This window comes from Argiope bruennichi, chromosome 6 (assembly GCF_947563725.1).
Source record: "Argiope bruennichi chromosome 6, qqArgBrue1.1, whole genome shotgun sequence".
Taxonomy (NCBI): Eukaryota; Metazoa; Arthropoda; class Arachnida; order Araneae; family Araneidae; genus Argiope; species Argiope bruennichi.
The window spans coordinates 101,187,606-101,212,321 of NC_079156.1; the positions used below are offsets into that span (position 1 = coordinate 101,187,606).

The 24,716-nt window shown below is 29.4% G+C and overlaps 2 protein-coding genes across 2 annotated transcripts in view; one reads left to right on the plus strand and one right to left on the minus strand.

Moving 5' to 3' along the window:
- Window positions 1–2,332: 2,332 nt before the first annotated feature.
- LOC129971194 (speckle-type POZ protein-like) lies at window positions 2,333–11,429 on the minus strand. The gene is made up of 2 exons (XM_056084748.1): window positions 9,707–11,429; window positions 2,333–2,598 (listed from the first exon to the last, which is right to left on the minus strand). The coding sequence occupies exon 1, from the start codon at window positions 11,222–11,224 to the stop codon at window positions 9,725–9,727; it is 1,500 nt and encodes a 499-aa protein (XP_055940723.1). The 5' UTR covers window positions 11,225–11,429; the 3' UTR covers window positions 2,333–2,598; window positions 9,707–9,724.
- Window positions 11,430–11,432: 3 nt separating this feature from the next.
- The window catches only part of LOC129971193 (uncharacterized), a 43,100-nt gene continuing 29,816 nt past the window's right edge, over window positions 11,433–24,716 (plus strand). The window contains exon 1 of the transcript XR_008784777.1: window positions 11,433–11,705. The gene's annotated coding sequence lies outside the window, so the exon portion shown is untranslated. The remainder of the gene's footprint in view (window positions 11,706–24,716) is intronic.

The following is a 24,716-nucleotide window of genomic DNA, read 5'->3' on the forward strand; positions in this document are numbered from 1 at the left end:
TACACATCGGAGTTAATGGTTCTTCTCTGCTCGATGAATTCAACAAGTAGCGGACCTTGAACGGCGAACTCAAGGATGCTGTAAATGACTGGGTCTCGTCACGGCCACGGGAATTCTGGGAACAAGGAATCCTTCGGCTTATTAATCAATGCGATCGTTGTGCTCAGGCCTATGGTGTATACTTTGAATAAAGTTTTCATTTATACCCACAGTGTCGTTTCGTACCTTTTCATTTGAACACCCCTTGTAATTTACTAGCTAATGTTGTAATCTTGCAAAATTCAAAGACGAGAGTGGTTAGTTTTTGTGTTTCAGACCTCCCCGAGTTAAAAACACATTTTTGAAATTACGTCCGTCTGTCTGTAAACACGATAACTTAAAAACCACTTTGAACTAGACGTGTAAAATTTAGGATATAGTTTTTACACTAAATTTGTACATTTCTAACAAATTTTGAACGAAATCTATTCTAGAAGACAGGGGAAATCTTCATTTTTGACCGAATATAAACTAACACATTACTAAAATTGAAGAGATAAACAATAAAATTTAGTACACATATTTGATGTCTGAAATATCTATTCGTATGAAATTTGGAGTCAAATCCACCAAGAAGCATATGGTTTATCGTATTTTCATGTTTGTACAGACCGATAACCCCAAAATGCATTGATTTAATTGGATGAAATTTAGTTTGTAATATTGAAATTAAATGTTAATTCCGTGTCAGATTTTGGTTTCAATCGGTTGAAAAAAAAAGGGTTAAAAATTCACATCTGGCTTTTTGATGCTTGTGTATTAATCACATCCCAGCAATTAATCGCCAAAGATCTACATTAATAGGGGGATTTTTTTGTAACTATTGTTCGCCAATGACATGCGGTTGATAATTCTGAAGTACATTTATTAGACAGCATTTAAGACATTGATTTAACACATTGATAACATTAACAGAAACGCAAAAGTGAAATATTTTGTAACAATCGCAGTTTTTTTTCATTTGGTTAGGCTTTCAAAAAGCAGTGTAATTTTAAGGTTTTAAATACACTCGAATGAATAATGAATAAATGAATCTGATAATTAATTAAATGGTACTTCAAGACTAAAGTCACTGAATAGTTTAAAATAGGCATGTTTACAAGTATCCCAATCTAAAAAGATAATCGTGTTTACAAGAAATAGTTAAAAAGAGATGTATAGTGCATATCTATGAAGGAAAGCACTTAATTTTCATATTTAAAATGTTTTTAAGGGGACAGTGGACTTAAAAATAAGCAAAAATGGACGAAAACGTGCAACTTTAATTTTATCGTTTCATTACCAAAATATTTGTTTACATTCAACTAAAATAATGTTATAAATGTATTGTAAATATGCGGATGTTATGAGGGAAAAAAAATTCATCTCAATGACTCAAAATAATATTGTAATTAGATTTAAATGTCTTTGAAATGTTCCAAGTGTCTTAATTTTTGAAGAAATTAAATGAAATTGACAATAAAGATTTCGGTCCAACATTAAAAGAGAACGGGGTATGCATTGTAGGTTTCGAGTTTCTTTAGCTCGTCTAAAATCAATTTTATGTTTTCCAAGAAAACATAAAATTCCTATGAAAATTCAGTAAGAGTGCATAAAAATATTTAAAAAATTAGCATTTAATTGGAATTACAAAATCATACATAGTTTTGTTCCAAATAAATTTACATTGGGTAATAAGAAAAAAATAGTAAAAAAAAAAAAAAAAAATTAAAAATGAAGTCACCTGGAATATTTTGAATTTTAAAAAAAATTCATATCTTTGAAATTTAAAAAAAATAATGTATTTTGTTTGAAAAATTTTTAAAAGAAATTTGATGTATTTATATTTTAATACATATGAATAAAAATTTCATAACCCTAACTGAATAATTCCCAAAAGTGACTAATGTCACAATGACTAATGTCTATGCACAATGTCAGTGTGATTGTAATTAAAATCATATCGAAAATAAATAAAAAAAATAATATAAATCTAAAGTTTAAAGAAAAATAACAGTTAGACAAAACCGATTTTGAGTTGAATTGGGACGTTTCTGTAATTCTTATATCTAAATTGTAAACAAAATTGTGAAAAAAAGATTACACAAATCACATCCTTGGTTACGAACAGTTTCTGACTTTCAAGATCGTTAAAGCTCAGATATATCCGAAGAGTTTACTGACAAAACTGGCCACATTATAAAAAAATTACTCATCAACAAAATAATTTAATAATTATTAAAAAGTAATCTACATATGAAAAAAAATTGTCTTATAAGCATTTGTACCAAAATTCTGCAACATTTATTACTAAATCTATCATGCATTAAGATTTTATTTATCAGATATATTGGAATACAAACCGAGTACATCTATACCAAACATCCAAATTCATCAATTTCAAACAAAAAATACAAAAGAAAAACTGTGTGTAAATATTCTAAATAAGTTTAGAATTCATCATTGATGATGCCATTCCGCAGCTTGAAATTTTCGAGTAAACATGATCTGCCTTTTCAAGTTCTGTAAACGAGGAAGAAGGTGAATCCAGCGTAGTAGGAACACGATTGATGAGGTTACCTACAAAGACAGAGCATATTTACTTTTAAAATGCATTAATATAATTAACTGATTCACACAAATTTTGATAAAAATGTAAAATTATAATATAAAGCTTTATTTAAAAATAATGTCAAATTCAAAAACTTTTGTGACAACTATAACATTATTTGTATGCGCTGTAGTAATATTCACATACGATGTGCCTAAATACAACAATGTTTATATTTCTAAAATACTAATATATATATATATATATATAAAACTGATTTAGTATCAGCAGTCATTGTTTTCCAAAGGATTCTAAAACACTTCGCGCTTTTGCTCATGCGATAGGATGAGTTTAATTCGGCAAAATAGGAGTGAGAGGAAAGGAGGAGATGTTTACATCTATACTTATATAAAGCTCAATGTGTGTGTGTGTTGGCGCTCTACAGAAAAGAACATCTGACCTACAGCTACTAAATTTGGTACGTGTATACCTTGGAGGTCGGGAATGTGCACCTGGGGTCCCTTTTTTAAAATTTTTAATTAGAATTTTTATTTTTAATTAAAAACTAACTTTCCTGCCAAAAAAATCTTTTCATTTTCCCCAACGCCAAATGAGTAAGGCTTCAGTTTTTCCCCCCCACATTAATGAGGCTAGGGTTAACATTTTTCAGCCACTTATTTCAAACCCTTCTGTTTATTTTCTTAATGTTTGATGCATTTAAAATTAAACATTATTAATTAATCGATCTTTCAGATTCATTCTGAAGTACTTATGAATTAAAATAAAACAGAATAAAGGAAATTAAAAATTTCTAATCCGCATAGCGTTACCCTAACTGGCGTAGAAAAATCCACGCATTTGCGTTGCTGTAATTGGCATTGAAAATTCACGCATGCGCATTATGTCCTGATTGTTGACAACGGATTTTTAAAGGATTCGGACTTGATTTTAGGTGAGTTGTGTGCTTTTGCAATTAAATTGTATTTATGTTAGTTATATATTTTTGGTATATGCTTATAGCTTTAAGTATATCATTTTTTAAGTAGTTTATTTTAACCTGTTTTTGACCGATTATTTTAAACGATTCTGTTTATTTTCTTAGTGTTTGATGCATTTAAAATTAAACATTGTTAATAAATCGATCTGCTCATAATGAATCTGAGAAAATTTTGTTGACAAATTCTTGAGATATTACATAAATTAAGATATATATTCTTTAGTGCCCATAAAGTTTAAACGCTCAGTGACTCTGTTTTCAGTAATCATATTATAAAAGAAAAGCTTTGTTTGAGTAAAAAATATTATTATTATTGCAGATTCATCCTTTCCACTTTAATTTAAAGCATAAATTCTACGGGAGCTAACAGAAAATTAGAGAGATACATATTACGTTATGACTGAAGGTTTTTATAATATTATGAGTGAATTATATGACTCTCAAAATTTGAAGTTTTAAAATATTTTGAAGAAGAAATTATTAAAGTAGGAATTGCATAAAATATTTAATTGTTAAAATTTTAACGAACATTAAGATTGACGAACCGGCTGGTCGCCAGAGGCGGCTAGTTTAATAATAAAGTAAATTCCGCAAATGGCGCACATCCTTCCGTGTATCAACCCTTAGTCAGATAGAACCGCCGAAAAGGGGCCGTTTCAGAATACTGAAACGAACTTCTTATTTTGTTTACGTATGCAATTCCGTGATTTAAAAAATCAGCCAAATACATTCAAATGCTGTTTTAAATGAAAAATTCAAATCAATTTTAGAATTTGTTGCAGTTCTTGATTTTTTTTTATTAAAAATCTTATTCATTTATCAGCAATTTTAAGATTCTATTGGGCATCAATCACTCTGTACAAACACAAAATTTCGTATCTATACCTCAGATACACTATCATGAAACATAAATTTTTAAGTGGTTAATTTTAAAATTAGTTTGTAATTGGGTAATGATTAATAAAAATAAAACATTTTTATTTAATATTATTGAATAAAAAAAAAAGGAAACAGTGTACAGTGAAAGAATCAGGAAACAATCAAAGAATTAGTTGCTTGATGTGAAAAGATTATAAATGAGATTGTCTATATTCGAGATTAAATATTTGCGATTGCAAGATTAAAAATAATCTTTACTTAAAATAAAGACGAATATGTTAAAGTTTGTGTGTGTGCGTGTGGAACTGTACAGGCCAGACCATTTGATCTAAAGCTGGCAAGCTTAGTAAACATTTACTTTAAAGGTGGAAATGTACACTTCAAGGCGATTTTTTTTTTGAAATTTTAATTAAAATTTACATTTATTAAAAATTAAACGAAATTTTGCCGTCTTTCCATGATAACTTTCGAAAATACTTCAGCACAAAGATGGTCTTTATATCATCTTAAAATTCAAACAATTATCTTTTAAATGATACCAAAGTTTTAACCTATATATTAAGTTTCTACTTTTAATAAATTAAAAAATACATTTAAACCCTATTTTCAAACAATTTATTTCACACAAAATAAAAAAATAAAAAATTGCATGAGAACGTTACGAGTTAAATTAAATATCAACGTGTTGCCATCACATTGAGAAAAGCACAATTTTTTTTAAAAATGTTAACTACCACTGCAAATGAAACCTAGAAAAGTATAATTCTCAACACGAGTCTATATGCAATGAAATAAGTATGAAAAAAAAAAAAACCCACTATACCACTCTGAAATTAAAATAATAAAAAAATGAAATCTACGATCGCAAATTTCAAGTTATCATGCGAGAACATTATTATTTTTTAAATCCTTATTTGTCTTAATTAATTTAAATCATTCATCAGTTTAAACCGATTTAAAACAATCACGAGACTTCTCTACCGGTCTCTATCCTTCCCTCCCTCTCTCTCTCTCTATATATATATATAGGTATAATGATAATTTTTTTAAACCTTCATTTTCAATTTTTATAGCTGGTAAAAAAAACAACATTGGAGCTCGATCGATTTTGAGATAAGAGGGGAAGAAAGAAAAAAAAACAAAAACATCGTTTTTCTAAATATTGACGCATGCGTAATCTGATAGTCTCGTGATTGTTTGAAACTGGTTAACGACTTAAAGTAATTAAGACAATTCGTAAGAATTCAGAGAATGAATAATTTGGAAATCAAGTTGTAACTTTAGTTGGCGATAAATAGCCAAATGTGATAATCTTCTGCATTATTTTCTTATAACCCTGAAAGCGAAAAATTGATGCCTCAAAAGCGATAAATCGCCAATTTGTTGCCTACGCATTTTGAGACTTCAACAATCTCAAACTAAAACAGCATTATGTTCTCACATTATAATAAGATATTTTCTGAGAAGTAAATGCAAGAAAAGGTTTTCTATGATCTTTTATGATATCTATATTTTTAATTCAAAAAATCATTTAAGTCAAACATGATTTAATATATACAGGATATCTATTCTAATCAGGGCCCAACAGCTAATGTGGTTGTTCAGTAATTGACATATATCTGCTAATAATATGGTCTAAATGAAATAAATGATTTTATTTTATGTAACTTGAGTCAATAAATGTTCTAATAAATTTGCTGTGCTCTGCGAATCATATTTCACAAAATATTTCAGATATACTAATATTTTAAATAAAAAGAGTTACATTCCAATAAACTAAATCAATCACTAAAATTGGCTGATTTATGAAAATTTGAATATTTACCGTTCTATATAAATTGGCGATTTATAAACATTTCATCGATCATCTCAAAGAAGATAGCCAATCACCGCCCAGGATTTCTCAAGACTGATGGCCTAAAATTATGAAAGTGTTAATTGTTCTAAAATTGTGATTCGAACTTCATAAATCGGCCAGATTTAATCGTAGAAAATATGAATGCTTATTTATTGATTTATTTAAAATTTGAAGTATCAAGAATATTTCACAGAATATGATTTCGTTAGATTTCCTAATTTTTTAAGTATATTTATAGATTGAAATAAAATATTATTATTGATTTAATTTAAATCTTTTTGAAAGTAAAACTAATAACTGAATTTTATGATGAATCAGAGAAATTTTTGTTGAATAATTTTTTTGAGATATTACTTAAATTATAAGTTATTTTACAATTCACGTAAGATTTCATTACTGAATGATTTTGTTTTCAGTACTCATATAAAAAGCTTGGTTTAAGTAAAAAAATATTTATATATTAATTACAGTTTGGTAAAATCCTAGATGGGCCCACCTCTTGGCGACTTATTTGAAATCTCGCTATATTGACTACTAATTGAATATTTGTTATTATCATTAATTTTCAATTGAAAAACGATACTTGAAGGCCAGATATAATAATATTATATATTTTTTAAAAATTTAAATTTTTAAAAATAATGAATAATAATAAATAAATAATGATAAATAATAAATTAAAAAAATAAACAAAATTTATAAAAATAATATATATATATATATATATATATATATATATATATATATATATATATATATATATATATATATATATATATATATATATATATATATATATATATATATATATAATAATAAATTTTAAAAAAAATTTATAAGATTCTAGACAGTTTTCCTCCATAATCCGTTTATGTGGCGACGTTATTGCCACTCGTTTGGCGGGAATTCAAAAAGACGCCGAGAGGTGGGCTGTGCTAGGATCCACCCTTACAGTTTAATCATTTCCCCTTTAAATTAAAGTAGAAATTTTACAAGAGTTGACAGAAAATTAGAGAAATATACATCATAGCACAATAAACAAAACGGCTTAAGGCCTCCATAATACTGTAAGTGAATTATATGACTATCTAAATTTGAAGCTAAAAAATATTTTGCAAAAAAAGCTATTAAAATACCAAATTACATAAAATTTTAATTGAAAATTTTAGCTAGCATTAATACTTGAGAACCGGCTGGTCGGCAAAGGCGAATAATACGGATATAAAGAAACATTTGGAATTTACATATAAAAAGCAAGAAACCAGTTTTATATTCACTTTATTAATCCAAGCAAATATGCCTAAAATGTCCTTAAATGTTAAATGTTTAAGCATATTTAAGCAAATATACTTAAAATATAATTGCCTGGCAAATCTTGCAACTACTTCTTGCGATTCTAGTATTCTTGTAATTTTGGAAGCTCAACTTCTTACCTAGTGACAAATCGTTCACTTTGAAACTTAGTTCCGCTTTTCTTCTTAGAATATTTTGGCTCGATTTGTAAAGAGGTCAACGCTCTTTGCTCAACGGATTCTTTTTTAATATTATTTGTCCTATCCTATAATATTTGTCCTTCTAAATAGTTTATTGTTTGGCGAACGTATAGCATCGCTATTGATTGCAGCTACATTATTTTTAAAATATCAAAGAAAAAAAAAAGATATAAAAAAACTTACCTCATCGCGCGTATCTCTGAAATATAAATAACAGATACGCAAAGTTCTATTAAGGCCTTGAATTACACAATAATAATAATTCATCAAAAGAATTATGTCTAACAGTTCATGAAAAGAAGTTGTAAGAAGTGATGCCTTCACAGCACTCTAGGGTAAAAAGTTATAAAGCAAAATTCTAATGCATCTCTCAAAACGCGAGCTTACAGTAATGTTAAAATACAATACCCGATTCAGGCTTAAATTGAAAGAAAAATGCTACCATTCCTTAAAAAAAAAAAAAAAAAAAAAAAAAGTCTCAAATTTAGAGATGTATTTAAATGTCAGGAAAAAGAAATTTCAAATATGAATTTTTAAAGCATTCTCAAGCATTAACCCTAGAATGCAAAACTTTTTTTAATAATAATAAAAAAAAATTATGTGTGTTTGAATATCTGTATATAAATTATGAGAATTATTGAAAAAATTTAAAAATTATCTTTTGTTATATTTTCAAAAAAATTAAATTTGCAAAATGGATACATTATGTATTAAACAATATTTTAGTGACAAAAATAACATTATAACAATTCTGCAATAAAAATAAGTCCCTTTTTTTACCAATATATATTTTACAATGCAAAGAGAAATAAAATAAATGTTTTGACAGTATTTTGAATTGTGGAACTATTCCCACAAAAAGCATCTTTGTACTTTTCCAAGTTTCCAGTTTAGATCTAATTCGAGTACCGATATTGCTATATAACAGACTGTTCTACAAATTTTTATCAAAAAGCATTTTAGAAAGATTTCACTCACTGTTGCCCTTCGGAGCAGACATTTGAAGCTTATAAACAAATTAAATGTGCTGCCAAAAAATAAATAATAATGTACTGCCAATAAGTGCATTGTAGTGTTAACAATAAAGGAATGCTTTACACTTTGTTACTTTTATTTCTGAACTAAATTTTAATTTAATTAATTACATCCTGTTTAGTATTAAATAGGAATTTCCGTATTATTAAGACTAGTAAAGAATGTAATTATTATATCTCTACATGTTCAATTACAGTGTTGAAAATTTAAACATACCAACTTGCAAAGCAGTTACTTCAGAATCTGTTAGGTAATTCGGGATAGAAGAAAAAAAGGAAAATAAGTAATTCAAAATAATAATTTAGATTATTAAGTAAATCGGAAAAGCTTAAATATTAGAAGCAGGAATTAATAAGCACCACAGGAATTTTTGGAATATTTCTCTTTAATGCCTGAAAAAATGTTGGAATGTTTTTTTGGTGGAAAAAAGATATCATCATAAAAATATCCAAAAGTTTCGGTATCTTAACAATAAAAAAAATCAACATAAATGGATCAAAACGAAAATATTGCTACGAAGTTACATTAAAATGTACCATATCAATTGTATGCAATATAATTCATCATAAAATTTACAAGTTCTAACTAAATGAAAATAACTTTCGTCACAATAATAAAAATCGGAAAAAAAAATGAAATTTTTTTTAACACTTTCTTTAATGCATTAGTATTATTATTTCAATCTTTTAGAAGAGATTAAAAATCATTTCTCTCTAAGATTATTCACTTTACTTCAAGATAAGAAAATAAATATATAATATATAAATATAATAAAATAAATATATATTCTAATCTAATAAAATGGTTTAGAATCAAAATTTTCGAAAAAGAAAAATGAATATCTGAACTCAATCAAAAAGGTGAAAGTCACTTACACAATGTATGGCTAAATACTAGCAAGGGTAGACTTTCCTATACATTATATCTGCAGCTAATTTCAAATTAGTATCCATAAAATCTTTCCACTCTTGGGAGCCAAAAACTTCTTTGTCATGCTTTAATATATAATCATTTACAAATGATTTCAAATCCTTGTCACTGTGTAAGTCAGCCAATAATAAAACTTCACAAGCTTTGGTTGGACATAAGTTCTCTTTCAAGAATGAAGCACACTTGCTTTTTAAAGACAGAATTTGATATTTGTCTGCAGCTACATACAACTTAGATACGCTTTCTAACTGTTGTGCTTCCACAGAATTCGTGTATATATACAGCAGCATTTGGTGTATGGTCTCATCATCTAAATCTGTTATGTCGACGTGCCTTCTGTTCTTCTCTTTCATGTCATGGCTGAACATGCTCTTGAACACTGGTGATCTGGCACTTAATATAGCCATGTGTGTTGGAAAAGTTTGCGTTGAGGTTCGAAGTTCACTGTCGCTGAAAATGGCATTGTTACAAATTGATTTCAAGTCCTTCACCAGTTCCGCTGCATTTAGAGATTCTTTTTGGTTGATGTTGTTCTCATTACTGCATTCAATGCCATCATTCTTTTTATTTTGAAATATTATTCTACTGCCGCAGTGTTCAAATAAAATATCTCCATTTGAATACGTGTATTCACAATCGAGATGTAGAACATCATCCGGAAAATACAGTCTTTTGTTTTCCAACAACGTTTTAAGGTGGAGCAATGTAGGTAACACTCCTTCTTTCAAATCATCAGCGAAATATTCCTGGCTTCCTAAAATTTTCTTCTTTTTTTCGGAATCTATAACATTAACTGTGAAAGAAATATATTTTAAGCTTTCATCATACGAAATGTTTTTCACAACCAATTTTTTTTCCAAATCTAGCCCTTCCTTTATATCAAAATCAAATTCAATCAAATCATCTTTGAATTTATTATTCATGCCAGATGTAAGAGCGCTGAAGTTGTCGATTTTCCACACAAATGATCTCCGATTAACTTTGAAAACCGTTCGAGCATATAAATATTTTGGGTTAACAGGTTTCTGTCCTTCATTCCATATCGTGCATTGTAACGTCAGTGTATCGTCAGGAAGAAATGCTTCTCTTTCAGTAATGAAAATTTTTTCCCGACTCTCAAATGTTGGGTATCCCTTACCTACGCTTTTCTTGAAATCGCATTTAGTTGCAGTTCTTTCTATCAAGTACAATTCGTCTTTATCCAAGGCTCCGAGCTGAAAATTTATTCGAATGTCTTCCGGTCCATTACATTTACGTTTTCTAAGAATATCAAAACAGACATAATTCTTATCTGTCAATCCCATGGGATACAACCGTAGAGACCATTTTGTACCTTCTAGTGCATCTGCAATAAAAGGAGGACTCTCTATTGGCTCTTTCATTTCCAACCAACAGTGATTTATATTTTCAATTTTCCAAAGGAAAGTGCATCCGTTGGGTTCGCCATCAACTTCTTTTGCCATTTCAGTTACAATATAAATCCTGACGGGAAAATAATTCTATTGCAAGAAAGATTAAAATTATTTTTTCCAAAACGAAATGAAAGCTGAGGAGCAGACGATCGAAAATTCTGCAAATAACAAAAACATCTTACGCACTTTGACGAACGCAGAAAGGGGAAGTCCCTTCACTACAAGAGCCTCTGCAGTTGTGAATAGCGATAAGTTGTCCTTGAGCGCTTATCAGGAAGTAAATGCTATAAAACTCGTCTGAAAGATCAGCGCTTTTTTTTTTAAAATTATTATTATGTGATTCGACGAATAAATGTTGTTTCCAAATATGAATAGTATTGCTTTGATACCAAAACCAATATTGCTAGAGTTAGAATTTAAAAAACTCGCATCTGAATTAGCATTAAATAAACGGCGACAAGTTGCGTCACTGATTACGTCATGATGATCACATGATTGTTTCGCGCCGAAATTGGCAGACGAAAGCTCGGAGGTGAGTCGTGCCGTGTACTTTCATTTACCTTTTTATATGTTTTTTATGTTAATGAAGTAATGTTTTGTTCTTGAATAAACTTATATTTCGTTTCTTAATAAATATATGTTAAGTATTAATAATATCCGTTGCCTTTATCCACATTTATAAATACAAAATACTTCCAATACATAAATCTAATTTTGAAAATAATAAAGCTATTTGTAAACGTTTCCCTACCTATGTACGAGTGGATTTTGAAATTAATGTTGATTAAGAAAAATTCTTAACTCTAAATGTAATTTTTTTTTTTTTTTTTTTTTTTGACAAACACACTAGTAAAAAAGCGGAAAATTTTTAAAACTATTATTAGTTGTTTTTGGTTTTGAAAAGAAATTGAATAACTAAGCAAGCTGTTTTTATTTTTATATCGCTTAATATCACAGATATTTTTTTAATGCTAAACTCTTATTTGGAATGCTATAGACACCAAATAAAAATATGGCAACAGACATAATTTGTATTTTGTAACTTGTAATTAATAATATTTAGAATTAACAATAGAAGATAGATGAGCCAGATGCACAATAATTGGCATATATATGTCTATCGAAATAACTTTTCTTAAGGGAATCAAAAGTATCAAGCTATGCACGAAAAATCTAAATAAAAGTAAACACAATCAGAATTACCAAAGAACAAGCTGGTCACCAAAGGCAGGTAGTAAATAATATAAATTAAATATAAAATAATAATTATAAATATCAAGATTTTATTATTGTAAATGCTTTAATAAAGTTTTTCAAACTACAAATCGCGGTGGACACAAAAGTCGTTTTGTTTTAATAGCCTTATAAATGATCTGTTTATTTAAACATCGTTAATGTGAAACTGAGAGGCTACGAACAACTTGCTGCCTACAAATAATATTTTTTCAACCCAACAATTTAAATAAAATGTAAGAAAAATTTTAATGATAACTTCATAATATTAGTTTTTTAGAATTTCTAGTCTTTGCTAATAATAAAAATGAGTGTGTCCGCACTAGCCTGACTATTTAAAGCTAGACTGTTTAACCTAAAGTTACCCAAATTGACACATGCGTACTTTAAGGAGTGTACGTATGCATCTTAAAGTAATTTTTTAAAAACATTAATGAGTTGAAAATTATTTAAAATTTTGGTACATTTTCGTCGTAACTTCCTAAAATATTACAGGAATTTGAATTTAAAAAAAATTATTAATACCAATTTTTACTTATCATATATTCTCTTTTGAAGAATATTTCAAGATACAGTACACTCCCGAGTATCCGGTTTGCGATTATCCGGTTACCATACTATCCGGCTTTGTTTTCTTTTGTCGTAATTAAATGAGGAAGGCAAGTCGTTGCATTGGCACATTGCAAGGGATTGGAAACGGGCGTCTGCTACGATCCCTTTACGTGTCTTGTGCAAAATACAAGTTGTGCATGAAAAGAGCAGCGGTCTGCTCGTTGTTCATTGCTTCGTCAGTGTGTAAATGGCCTCAGTTGTTACTGCTGTTCCTCATTATAACTGCAAAGAACGTACAGTATTCGTAAATTGTTCTAGGGTATGCTTAATGTTTTTTTAAGTGTACCACAGTGCAAATTTCAAAATGGGTGATAACGGAAAAAAAGTTGTAATCACTATGGAGAAGAAATTACACCAGAGTCTATAGAGTCTAGACTCTGGTATAACAGTAAAAATCGGCAACTGCTTCTGTGATTCACCGGCCCACGATAAAATACGTATTATAACTGAGAGTTTTTGTATAAAAAACGTTTCCTTCTGGTATTGGTAGACAAAGAAATGAGTGAATAGAACTCCGGTCTATCCGGTTTTATTTTATTCGTCCTACCCTTCCTTCACACTAGGGCGGATACTCGGGAGTGTACTGTAACATATTTGTACATTACACCATGTACAGTACAGTATGTACAATTGTACAGTATTGTGTACTACAGTAGTGTACATAACATTTTGAAAAAAAACTCAAATCGATTCCAATAACGCTATTAATATTTCATCATGCATTTCTTTCCTTTATTGATATTTGAGATTATTTGGTTTATTTTACTATATTGAATACATTTAAGAAATGCTTTTAATAAAATTTTGAAATATTTTGTATTTACAATAAAGTTTGACTTCAGAATCAAGCAATAATTAAAGGGTTTTTTTTTTTTTTTCCAAATAGCCCATTTTTAAAAATTGCTACTCTTTTCTATGAAATTGAATACAGAAAATTATAGACTCAAAATTAGGTAAAGACGTCCAATTTTTAAGGATATAGACTGTAAAAATAGGAAACTGATTATTCTCGATTAAATTCGATTACTCAGAATTAATGATCTGTATAAACATAATACATCTGTTTTCATAATTACGTAGGTGGTGAAAAATAATGCTGTTTATGTGAAATAAAATAATGCTGTTTAGGTGAACAGACATCACTTGCTTATTCTTAGATTTATTCTTGTTTGGATTGATTCCTCCTCTTAAATGTTTCGAGCTTCATGAAACGCTACAGCATTTTAATAAGAACAAATAATTTCATGAACAAGGTAAATTCATTTTATGCAAAAAAGAATAAAGCAAGAAAAAAATAACAGAAGAAGTAAAAGTAGTTCTTTCGAATTTAGTTATATTAATTCACCATTTTAAAGCAAGACTAAGGTTATTTTGTGATGAACCTCGTAATTTTGAATCGCAGTCAGATGACGAGGACGGCACTTCCCTCTCCAATCATCCACTCACACCAGCGGAATTAATATTTAATGAGCTAATAAGCATATTTTTGGAAACATGATATCTTAAATTCTAATTTGTACAGACACGCATTTCTAATTGGAAATGATGCCTAATATTAGTCGTCATGTTGTCTGCCTCAATCAAGTTATACAAATATTTAGTTTTTTTTTAACAATTTTTTCATCAACGATAAATGGAAAAAGCGAGATTTTTTCTGTCATTTTAACTTTTAAATAGCTATTAAAAATTTATTTCTATAAATATAAATATCATTGAGGTACAAAACATTCACTGTTTTATATCGATTATTTTGATATATAAATAATTGTATTTGATTAATTTCTTGCTGAGTTATGATTGTTTGAATGAAGCAACATGGTGGAAAAATATCATTCTTCTTAAAATGAGTTTTAAAAAAACCGAAACTAGAGTTTTTAGTGAAAGTACCTCAAGAAAAATAATTATAACTCGAAAAATATTCCGAATATTGACAACACAACATCTTAGTATCGTCTGAAAGCTCAGGATCAGGATAAAGGATCAGAGAATATTTTCAAGCAATAAAAAAATATTCGATATTTTGAACGACTTTTGAAGATTTAATTGTGTATGTACACCTTCAGTGTTCCGAATTTTAAGAAACGTTAGGGCATTTTATCAAGTGCAAGCGTAAATTTATTTTATGCAAAAAAGAACAAAGCAAGAAAAATGATAGTACAAGTAAAAGTAGCTCTTTCGAGTTGGGTTTAGTTTAATTATATTAACGTCCCCTTTTAAAGCAACAGTAGGGCTATTTTGAGACGGAACTCGTAATTTTGAACCGCGGTCAGATGACGAGGACGACACGAGCTGGCACTCCACACTCCCTTCTCTAAGATTCCACACCCCACCAACGGGAGGGCGTTTGGCTCCAACAGATTTAACAAGTACCAGACCAGCTTACACGACGGTTCTTCAGTGGAGTTTGGCCTCGAACCCGAAATCCTTCGATTTCGAAGTAAGACTTTACACCACCAGGCCACCGCGGCCACACGTTCGAGTTGGGAAAAAAATATTAAATTTCTGTCGGCCAGTTGTGGGTAGTGATACATCAGTCCCCATATTTCGTTTCTTCCATGTTTTGAATATATTACATTAATTAATATGATTTTCTTCACTGTCGCTGAAGCAGTGTGTATGATTTGTTGCGTGTTCTTAATTATTCTATTCATTTTAATACCAAGTTTGAAAACGAATTCACATGGCGATAAGGTATGAAAGAATGTATAAAATGCGTTTAAGATTGAAGAAAATTAAATAAGAATTTCACATCGCTGTATATGGAATGATGTCTGATGCGATATACCAGTGGTTCTTAACCTTTTTAAGCCGCGACCCAAATTCGAGAAATATGTTCATGTCGCGACCCAAAAAAAAAGTCAAATTTTTTTCATTGCTTTATTTTAGATTGTATTTTTAAAAAATCTTCAATCCTACGATGATGATTTTTTTTAACTTACAAATTTTTTATTTATTTTTTTAATAATAAAGATAAACAAAAGTACTTTTCGATCCAAGGAAAATTTAATTAATAATCAAGTGTTTTTAATAATTTTTATTGACCAAATTAAAATATATTTATAACTTTTTGAAAATAATTGACATTTTAACTTATTCCTAAAAAAAAAAGAAATATCAATACATATGTTAAGTCTTATAAATTTTAAATGCAAGTCATACAGTTTTAATGAGAACCTTGTGCTTGAATACATTTTGAAAGATCTTTAAACCTCGGTTGAATGCTTGTCAAGGAGCACCTTATATCTATTTCAGGATTTAACTTGTTCCGGTAATTGTTTTTGATTACACACAGAGCCGAAAAACCAGCCTCACACATATATGTTGTTGCAAAGGGATCTTATATTTTTTGATCTTGTTAATCACATTCATTTTCGATTGTTGATATTTATTCAAGTCGTCATTTCTAAAATGTCTGAAATTTGGTGTATTACTAACTTTTTTGGTTCGACTCAGCGCGACCCAAGAAATATGCTTCGCGACCCAATTTTGGGTCGCGACCCATAGGTTAAGAACCGCTGCGATATACTATTGATTACACAACTGTACAAATAAAATAAATCGGTGAGATTTCGTAAATTCTCTAACTCACTTTTCACATTTAGGATTTATATATTGTAAATATTTTCTCCATTTTTTTGCATTATTATACAATATTTTTAAGAATTCTATGAGTTTAACATTCGTGAATTCTTAATCGGAATCTTATGGTTTGCCTATACGGTAACCGCTGTTGTTATGTAGATCTATTGAACGGTAGTAGAATGCCTTTATTTTTTTACTATGTACCTTGCAGCTGTTGTCGACAATGTTGTATATATAAAAGCGTTCTGAAAGTATGTTTGTCTCAGAAAATGTTGATCTCTTTTCAGGATCCTAAGAAATATACATGTCACATTTTGAATTCCTAATGGCAAACTGATTGGGATACACATATTCCTAATGAGCTCCATAAAATTCAGCCTACAATCGATCCCTGGCAGACATTACCCTGCAGAAATATCAGTATAGTTATGATTTTAAATATTTTAGCTGTAAATAAAAACACAAGACTCAAAACTTCAGGTAAAAAACTTGGATATGACAATAATACTTGGAGAATTGAAAGATTTCATATTAGACACTTGGAACTGAAACCATAAATATAAGATTCAAAAATATCTAATGAAAATCTTGGATATGAAAATAAGATTTGTAAAATTGAATGGTTTCATATAAAACTTTTGAAAATGTAAATAAATGTAAGATTCATGTATTTCAAATAAATCATTTGGAAAGATTCAAAATACTCTTATAGTATTTGGGAAATAGAAAAAAAAAACGTAATATAAAAAATATTTGTATTTTGTAAAAAACAAGTATTTGGACACAGTGATAATAGAGGGTAGCTTAATGACTGTCAGGGGTGTAACAATTTCCCCTGAGGTATTTACTACCTTAGTCTAATTATCATGTGCCTTTATGTAGTATATAAAAATCTTGTTCTATTACTTTTTTCGTTCACAAGGTCTGCATGCATAATTTTTAAATAATAGATTAGAAAAAATTTAAAGACTCTATATTTTAAACTAAAACTCATGATATTTTGAATAATATTATAAAAAGATTATTGCAATTATATTATAATAGAAAAATGCAATTTCAAATCAAATCAAAAGTACATTTTGAATTTCACTCGTTGAGTCAGCTGATGGATGATTTTTTTTTAAAACACTGATCACTTTTTGAAGAATAATCACTTTTTTAATTCATCACAAAATGCAATTTTGAGCACTGGAACTGGAGACTACGGCTGGTGACGGAAAGCTATTTTTATATTGAGATGATAATTTAACAAGAAAATGACGTCGAGATCGGGATTATTCAGCACAGGTAAGGAACTAGAAATTTTTTTTATGATGACAAGGAGTCCCAACTCCTTGAAGATATAAGGAGCACGCACATGACGAAGTGGAGCACAAACTATAGGATCTATTGAACAACAAAGTCGGAATGTCGGATGAGGTCACAAATTACAGAAGGCACGGTACATCAGGGGATATTGCATCGGTTGGTATGGAAAGGCACAGCGAAGCTATGCCACGGGAGATTGTAGACGGCTGGTGATGACGAACCACGGCCACGGAGACACAGGAGATTTAATTTTAATTATTTTAGTTCATTTCATAATTTTTCACAGGAAACTATCCTTGCCCACTCTTTAATATGTAAGCATTATTTTATGTGAAGCAGGATGCAGTTTTGAAGACAGTGAAAATACTTTCGATTTCATAAATTAATTTTAATATCCATTCTGGGAAAGCATAATTATTTACAAGAAGGCGCGGATAAGACAACGTCCGCCACAGCGCGCCACAAAAGCAGAAGTGGGGAAGGAGAGGGCGAAATAAATTATCCCTCGTCTTATATAACATGAGATGTGGATAGGGAAAATATTATTTTACAGTGCTAATATACTATTAAGATTCTGATAGGGATTTTTGCTACACGCGTCGACAAGGCAGGGGAAACACAGGGATCTTTTAAAAAAGAATTTGTCTCGTCAGCGGTATTTTGTTACTTCACTCTGAGTGTGGGAAAGTTAGGCTTTTAGCCGATTCAGCAATTTTACAAAGCTTCTCTTGAATTAATTAAGTAGAGAAAGTGGAATTGGATCACGAAATAAGAGAATATTTTAGAATCAAGTTACTATGGGCTAAATTAAGATAAAAATAATTAAATTGAAATTAAAGTTTAAAATATCACTACATACTATATATATATATATATATATATATATATATATATATGCGTTTTCCTGTCTGAAAGCGAATATTTTAACATCTTTATATATTCTGGCTTTAAATTTCTATTTTGATACCATATAAATTTAGAATTATGTTTTTGGTTTGTGCAATACTGTAAGGTATAAATTTTCCTAATTTTTTTTTTTTTAAATTTTTAAACTTAATGTTTTTCTTTATTTTCAAAAACTTTCTCGTATCTTGATGGCAAAGGTTCTCAAATGTCCCATCCAACTTACTGTAGCAAATCAAATCAGGCTTCTAATTTCAAACAAAATTTAATTCCAAATCAGAGTCAAACTGAATTTTGATTGTATTTTATTCATATAAAGATCCCTCCAACACAAATTTCATAATTACTAAAAGCTTATAATAAACTTATATTGATTGCATACATTAAAAAATATATATACTCATATTTAAGAATGTCAGTTATATTTAAATAATGCTCTGTAAACATATTCAGAACTATTTTAGTTGCCGCGGTGGCCTGATGGTAAGGTCTCGGTATCACAGCTAGAGAGCTTGAGGTTCAATATTCGATTCCGCCTAAGAACCGCCGTGTAAACGGACTTGGCGAGGGCCAAATGCCCTCCCGCCGACGTGGCGCTCCAGATTTTGAAAGAAGGGTGACATCCCAAGCACCGTCATCGTCATCCGAACAATTCGGCCGAATACAAACAATTTAGCCAGTTGCAAATTTCCTAAGTAAAAGCCTCTTTATGCCTATTTGGGTATTCGTAGTTTACTTAACGTATTATGCAAAATCAAGCTGACAGCATAATCTTAATACTTGGATCACAGCTGGTATTTTCATATCGTCAAAGCATTTCAACATGTTGTAGAATCCATGTCTAATTATATACGTGCTGCAATTTGGATTGAAGCTATGAAAACACAGTTCACTATATGCAATGCAATCTTATGGTCCAAATTAAAACGGTTTATTCGGAGTTAGGGTTGGGCCGTGGTGACCTGGTCTCGACATCGGAACCGGTGGGTTTCAGGTTCGAGACCCGATTCTACCCTAGATCCGTCGTGTAAGCGGGTCTGATGCACATTAAATCCATTGGAACCAGATGTCCTCCAGCTGGTGTGGTGTGGAAGCTTGGAGAGGGGATGCTGGCTCAGATGTCATCTACGTCATCTGGCCGTGGTTCAAAATTACGAAACCCATCCCAAAATAGCTCTACTATTATTTTAAAATGGGACGTTAATAAAACTAAAACAAACTCAGAATTATTTTATTGAATCTGACAATGCTTTGAGTAGTTTCCTCGTATTTCACCTCATTTTTTTAATGATACGATCATAAATAAATGTAGTAATTTATAAATTCCCAATTTTTTTTAGTTTGATTTACATGCATCTTTCAAATAAGGGCTAAAATATATATAAATATTTTTTCCCTTATATAATATATATATAAAAATTTTATATAAATATATATAAAATTTTAAAATATATATAAATACTTTCGATTGTCTAACAGAATTTCAATTAATCCTTAATCTTTCTGAGGTGTTGGAATTACTTGCAATCTTATTTTCAGCTCTTAGCAACTGAAATATAAAATAGAAACACGGCTAGTCACTATCGATTCTGTATCTAGATACAATTGAATGCCTTAATCAACTCATTTAGTAAGATAAGTTCTTAAAGACTGAAAAGTTGATAAAAAAACATGCTTTCCAGTTGAAATTCATTGTGTTTATTTTTATCATAAAACCTTATCTCCTAGTGGAATAAAAAAAAATACAAGACGATGCAAAATTTCTTTTGAACAATTGCATGGCATTTGCTTGCTATCTAATCATCAATGTTTTTCGATGGTGCTGCGACCTTCACAGATCAGTTATCAAAAATAAACGTTTTTGAGATATAAAAACCATTCAAATTCCAGTATCATTGCAAATTTTTTGGCAAATGACAAATCAGATCTCAGAATGATTCAAAAACATACTTTTCGCTCCATAGATATGCAAATATTGAAAAAGCAGAACTCTTTGCCTTTAGTATTATCCCACCAAGAGAAACCTGAAAAAACAATGAGGACGAGAAACATCCGATATGGTGGTTGGTTCTCGTCCATCCTGGTGCTTATGGTAATGCCATGGTATCGATTCATCTTCTGTCTATGAGAGGATGTGTTTCGATGAGAATGGTTGTAATATAGATTGTGATGGTCCTTAGGACTCAACCACAGTTCCCATTTCTAATGTGTTGACGTCCCGATTATTGAAACTACTGTCACTTTTTGACGATTCTATCTGACTAAGGGGAGAGATGCGTGAGGATTAGTGCATTTCTGGTATTCTTTTTCATTCTTTGACCTCGATTTCCGCCTTATTAGATATTATTTCATTCGATCATTTATTTTTCGTTCAATTTGATACTCACTCTCATACACACACACACATACTCTCTCTCTTTCACCCCCCCCACCCACACACACACACTTGACCACGATTTCTCTTCCATTAATTAAAGTTAAAAAATGATGATTCGTATATTTTTATATATACTTTTGCAAAATTGTAATGAATTTTGAATCTGTTTTTTTATTGCTTTTTACAATTTATTATCTACTAGCCGCCTTTGGTGACCAGCCGGTTCGCCAATCTTAATGTTCGTTTAAATTTTAATAATTAAATATTTTACGCAATTCCTACTTTAATAGATTCTTCATCAAAATATTTTAAAACTTCAAATTTTGATAGTCGTATAATTTACTCATAATATTATAAAGGCCTTCAATCATAACGTAATATGTATCTCTCTAATTTTCTGTTAGTTTCCGTAGAATTTATGCTTTAAATTAAAGTGGAAAGAATTAATCTGCAATTAATATAATAAAAATTTTTTACTGAAACAAAGTATATTTTTGTAATATGATTACTGAAAACAGTCACTGAGCGTTTAAACTTTATGGGCACTAAAGAATATCTTTCTTAATTTATGTAATATTTCAAGACTTTGTCAACAAAATTTTCTCAGATTCATCATGACCAGATCGATTAATTAACAATATTTAATTTTAAATACATCAAACACTAAGAAAATAAAACGAATCGTTTAAAATAATCGGTTGAAAACAGGTTAAAAAAACTACTTAAAAAACGATGTACTTAAAACTATAAGCATATACAAAAAATATATAACATAAATGCAATTTAATTACAAAAGCATGCAACTAACCTAAAAATAATTTAAATCATTTTTTGATAATGGTTGTCATGTCAACAATCAGAACACAATGCGCATGCATGAATTTTCAACGCCAGTTACGGTAACGCAAATGCGTGAGCTTTTCTACGCCAGTTGGGGTAACGCTATGCAGATTAGAAATTTTAATTTCCTTTATTCTGTTTTATTTTAATTCAAAAGTACTTCAGAATGAATCTGAAAGATCTATTAATTAACAATGTTTAATTTTAAATGCATCAAACACTTAGAAAATAAACAGAATAGTTTGAAATAATCGGCCGAAAAATATTAAACCTAGCTTCATTACTGTTGGGAAAAAAAAAACTGAAGCCTTACTCATTTGGCGGTGGGGAAAATGAAAACATTTTTTTGGCGGGAAAGTTAGTTTTTAATTAATAATTAAAATTCTAATTAAAAATTCAAAAAACGGAACCCCAGGTGCACATTTCCGACCTCCAAGGTATACATATACCAAATTTGGTAGCTGTAGGTCAAATGACCTGGCCTGTAGAGCTCCAACACACACACACATTGAGCTTTATTTATACGTATAGATATAGATTATTTCCTTCAATTTTCATTCGATCATTTATTTTTCGTTCAATTCGATACTCACTCACACACACACACACTCACTCTCTCTCACACACACACATTCACGCACACACCCACTCTCTCTCACTCTCTCTCCCTCGCACGCACGTACGCACACACACACACTTATAGACGATTTCTCTTCCATTATTAAAGTTTAAAAAACGATGATTCGTATTTTTTTATATATACTTTTGCATAATTGTCATGAATTTTGAATCTGTTTATTTATCGTTTTTTACAATTTGTTATCTATAAATAAAATTCTCTAATATATTAAATGCATTAGCAAGTATTTTTGTCAAATTGAATGGTTATAATTGCTTTTTTCGTTTTATTAGCACTTTTCAATCTAACTAATGCTGTTTAAATAAAATGTGCTACACCTTTATCATATTGAAATTAACTGCATATTTTGCCTTAGGAATAAAATAGTTTAATTCATGTTATTCAGGGTATTAGATTTATCTAACAGATCAGGCAAATTCAACCTAACTACTTATTTTATTATTATGAAACTTCTGGTATAAAAACTACTCTGATATTGCTACTCCAGTCCCTGAAAATTATTTTTGTAATAATTGTGTTTAATAATTAAAATTCGTTGTGGCTTGATTATAATTAGTAACTAATTCGTATATCAGTAATTTATTTTTTCCCCACCCCTTTGTCTCTTTCAAACATTTAAAATATATTGAAGAGAAGCCACCCGATTCAATAAGCAGGTTCTCGCTTTCTCTAGAAGATACAATTATGGTGATGCGATATTTTTTTGTGACGCTTCCAGGAGGGTCGAAGCTCCATCAAGGGATGATTGCGTCACTTTGTAAGTGACATGTACCCATACCACTATTCTCGGTGATCCGGTCATTCATATCAAGATTTCAGAGATATCAATTATAATTTTTTTCTTCCTTCATTTATCCCAGTCCTTTTCACCTACTTAGATGAAAATCTATGATTATTATTATTGTTTTCATCTACCTAGATTGAAAAACCCATTATGTGACTAACTATTTGCTCTTAAATAACAAATAGTAACAATAATAATGGGAAAATTTCCAAAGTATTTTAAAAATTATCAATTAATATTTTTTTTAATTTGTTTCAGTGACAGTTATTTCGAAGTAGGTCACGGTTATTTTCCGAAGCAAGTCATGGAATATCATTCATAATTTCTAAATTCTTCCATTTGGAGAAGGGAATGCCAGCTCAGGTGTCGTCTGCGTCATCTTACCGCCTTTCAAAATTACGAGTTTAAATTGCCCCAGTGTTGCTTTAAAACGGGACGTTAATATAACTAAACGAATCTAATATCTTCCTCTGTTCCTTTTCTTTCTGCCTTCCTTTCAGAAATTCTGTTAAAGTGTTTCAAAATTCAACTAATTCCTGCTAAACAATAATAAAATAAAACAGAAAAAAATAATGATAAATAATTTAAATTCTAACAGAAATGCACCCGAAATGCAATTTCTAAATTTCTATAATGCAACTTCTATTTTATTATCACTTTCAATTGTCACTTTCGGTGCTCAACTTGTTCATAAAAGACATTGATAATGTTTAAATTTAATAAAATGTTTTGTACATTATTTTCTTTTGGTTCACCTTAAAACCATTTTAGGCTTCAAATTGAGATAGACATTTGACGCATAAAAATACATTGCACAAGCTAATACTTAATAAATATTTTAAATGTTAAAATTGTTCTAAAGAAATATAATTTGCTAGAAATTGTTTTACTAGAAAGTCACCAAACAAAAGAGATAAAAAGTGATTGTTTAAAGCTCAATTCATTTAAATTTATAAATTTGCTTTATTTTTGCAACATTACAAATAAAATAAAAACACGGACGCTATGCATTTTCAAAGAGCAATACTTAAATACAAACTAAGAATATTACTAATTTTATAAATCAAAGCAACATTTTTATACAAATATATAATAATTATATTTATTACAAATTTATAATCATGCTTCATTTTTTGAAACATTACAAATAAAATAGAAACAAGGACGCTAAGCATTTTCAAAGTACCATCTTTATCGAAATACTTATATAAATTATATTATTAATTTTATAAATCAAAGCAAACTTTTTATACTAATATATAAA